We start from the raw sequence: 944 nt of genomic DNA on the forward strand, positions 1-944 counted from the left end.
TCCTATAGGAAGACTTTTATAATATACAGTATATACCGGGCAGTACTTTCACATGACAATCGTGTATTATATAAATTGTATACTATATCCATAAAATACATACATATATTGTGTTTTTCTTAGATAAATACAAAGAATATCAGTGGATTGGACTAAATGACAGAACCATTGAGGGAGACTTCCACTGGTCTGATGGAAACCCTCTGGTGAGTTTTATTAATAATTGTTTCGACATTATACATCTGAACTCTTTTAACTATTTCATATTTTAATTTGATTTAATTTTGAATTTATTTTAAATTTCGGTTTTAAAAAAGTGTACTAAAACATAAAAATGCTGAATTTCGCTTTTTCTCTTGGCCGTTTTAACCTACCCAACTCTCCCAAAGCTTTACGAGAACTGGAACAAAGCTCAGCCTGACAGCTACTTCCTGTCGGGGGAGGACTGCGCAGTGATGGTTTGGCACGACGGTGGCCAATGGAGCGATGTCCCGTGCAACTACCACCTGTCTTACACCTGCAAGAAGGGCGTCAGTGAGTTTTCCTTTGCTTAAACATTTCTACTATCTTAATTTGTGAGGTTGTATTTTCAAATGGAAGAGACTAAGTTGTGTTTCTAACAGCCTCCTGTGGAGAGCCCCCTCGGGTTCTCCATGCTCAGGTGTACGGGAAGAAGCGGCTGCGTTATGAAACCAACAGCAGAGTGAGGTACTACTGCGAGGAGGGCTTTGTGCAGAAACTCAATCCTGTTATTAAATGCCTGCCTGGTGGCAAGTGGGAGGAGCCTCTGACCATCTGCATGCCAAGTACGTAGTTCACTCCAGGATATAACATTTATTCTTACAGAAACACACATCTTCAACAATCTAAGAAATCAAAAAGGATTTTCAGTTAAAAATTTTTTTTAAAAAGTGTGAGATTAACATGTTGGTCTGGTACCAGCT

At 38.9% G+C, this 944-nt stretch overlaps 1 protein-coding gene across 1 annotated transcript; it reads left to right on the forward strand.

Moving 5' to 3' along the window:
• Positions 1-123: 123 nt before the first annotated feature.
• On the forward strand, positions 124-806 carry LOC106531983 (brevican core protein; the record flags this gene model as incomplete). Its single annotated transcript, XM_014027946.1, is given in 3 exon segments — positions 124-206; positions 390-534; positions 624-806. Coding segments are annotated over 3 exon segments (411 nt in total), but the record flags the coding sequence as incomplete, so codon positions are not given.
• Between the last annotated feature and the right edge of the window lie 138 nt (positions 807-944).

This window comes from Austrofundulus limnaeus, unplaced genomic scaffold (assembly GCF_001266775.1).
Source record: "Austrofundulus limnaeus strain Quisiro unplaced genomic scaffold, Austrofundulus_limnaeus-1.0 Scaffold703, whole genome shotgun sequence".
NCBI lineage: Eukaryota > Metazoa > Chordata > Actinopteri > Cyprinodontiformes > Rivulidae > Austrofundulus > Austrofundulus limnaeus.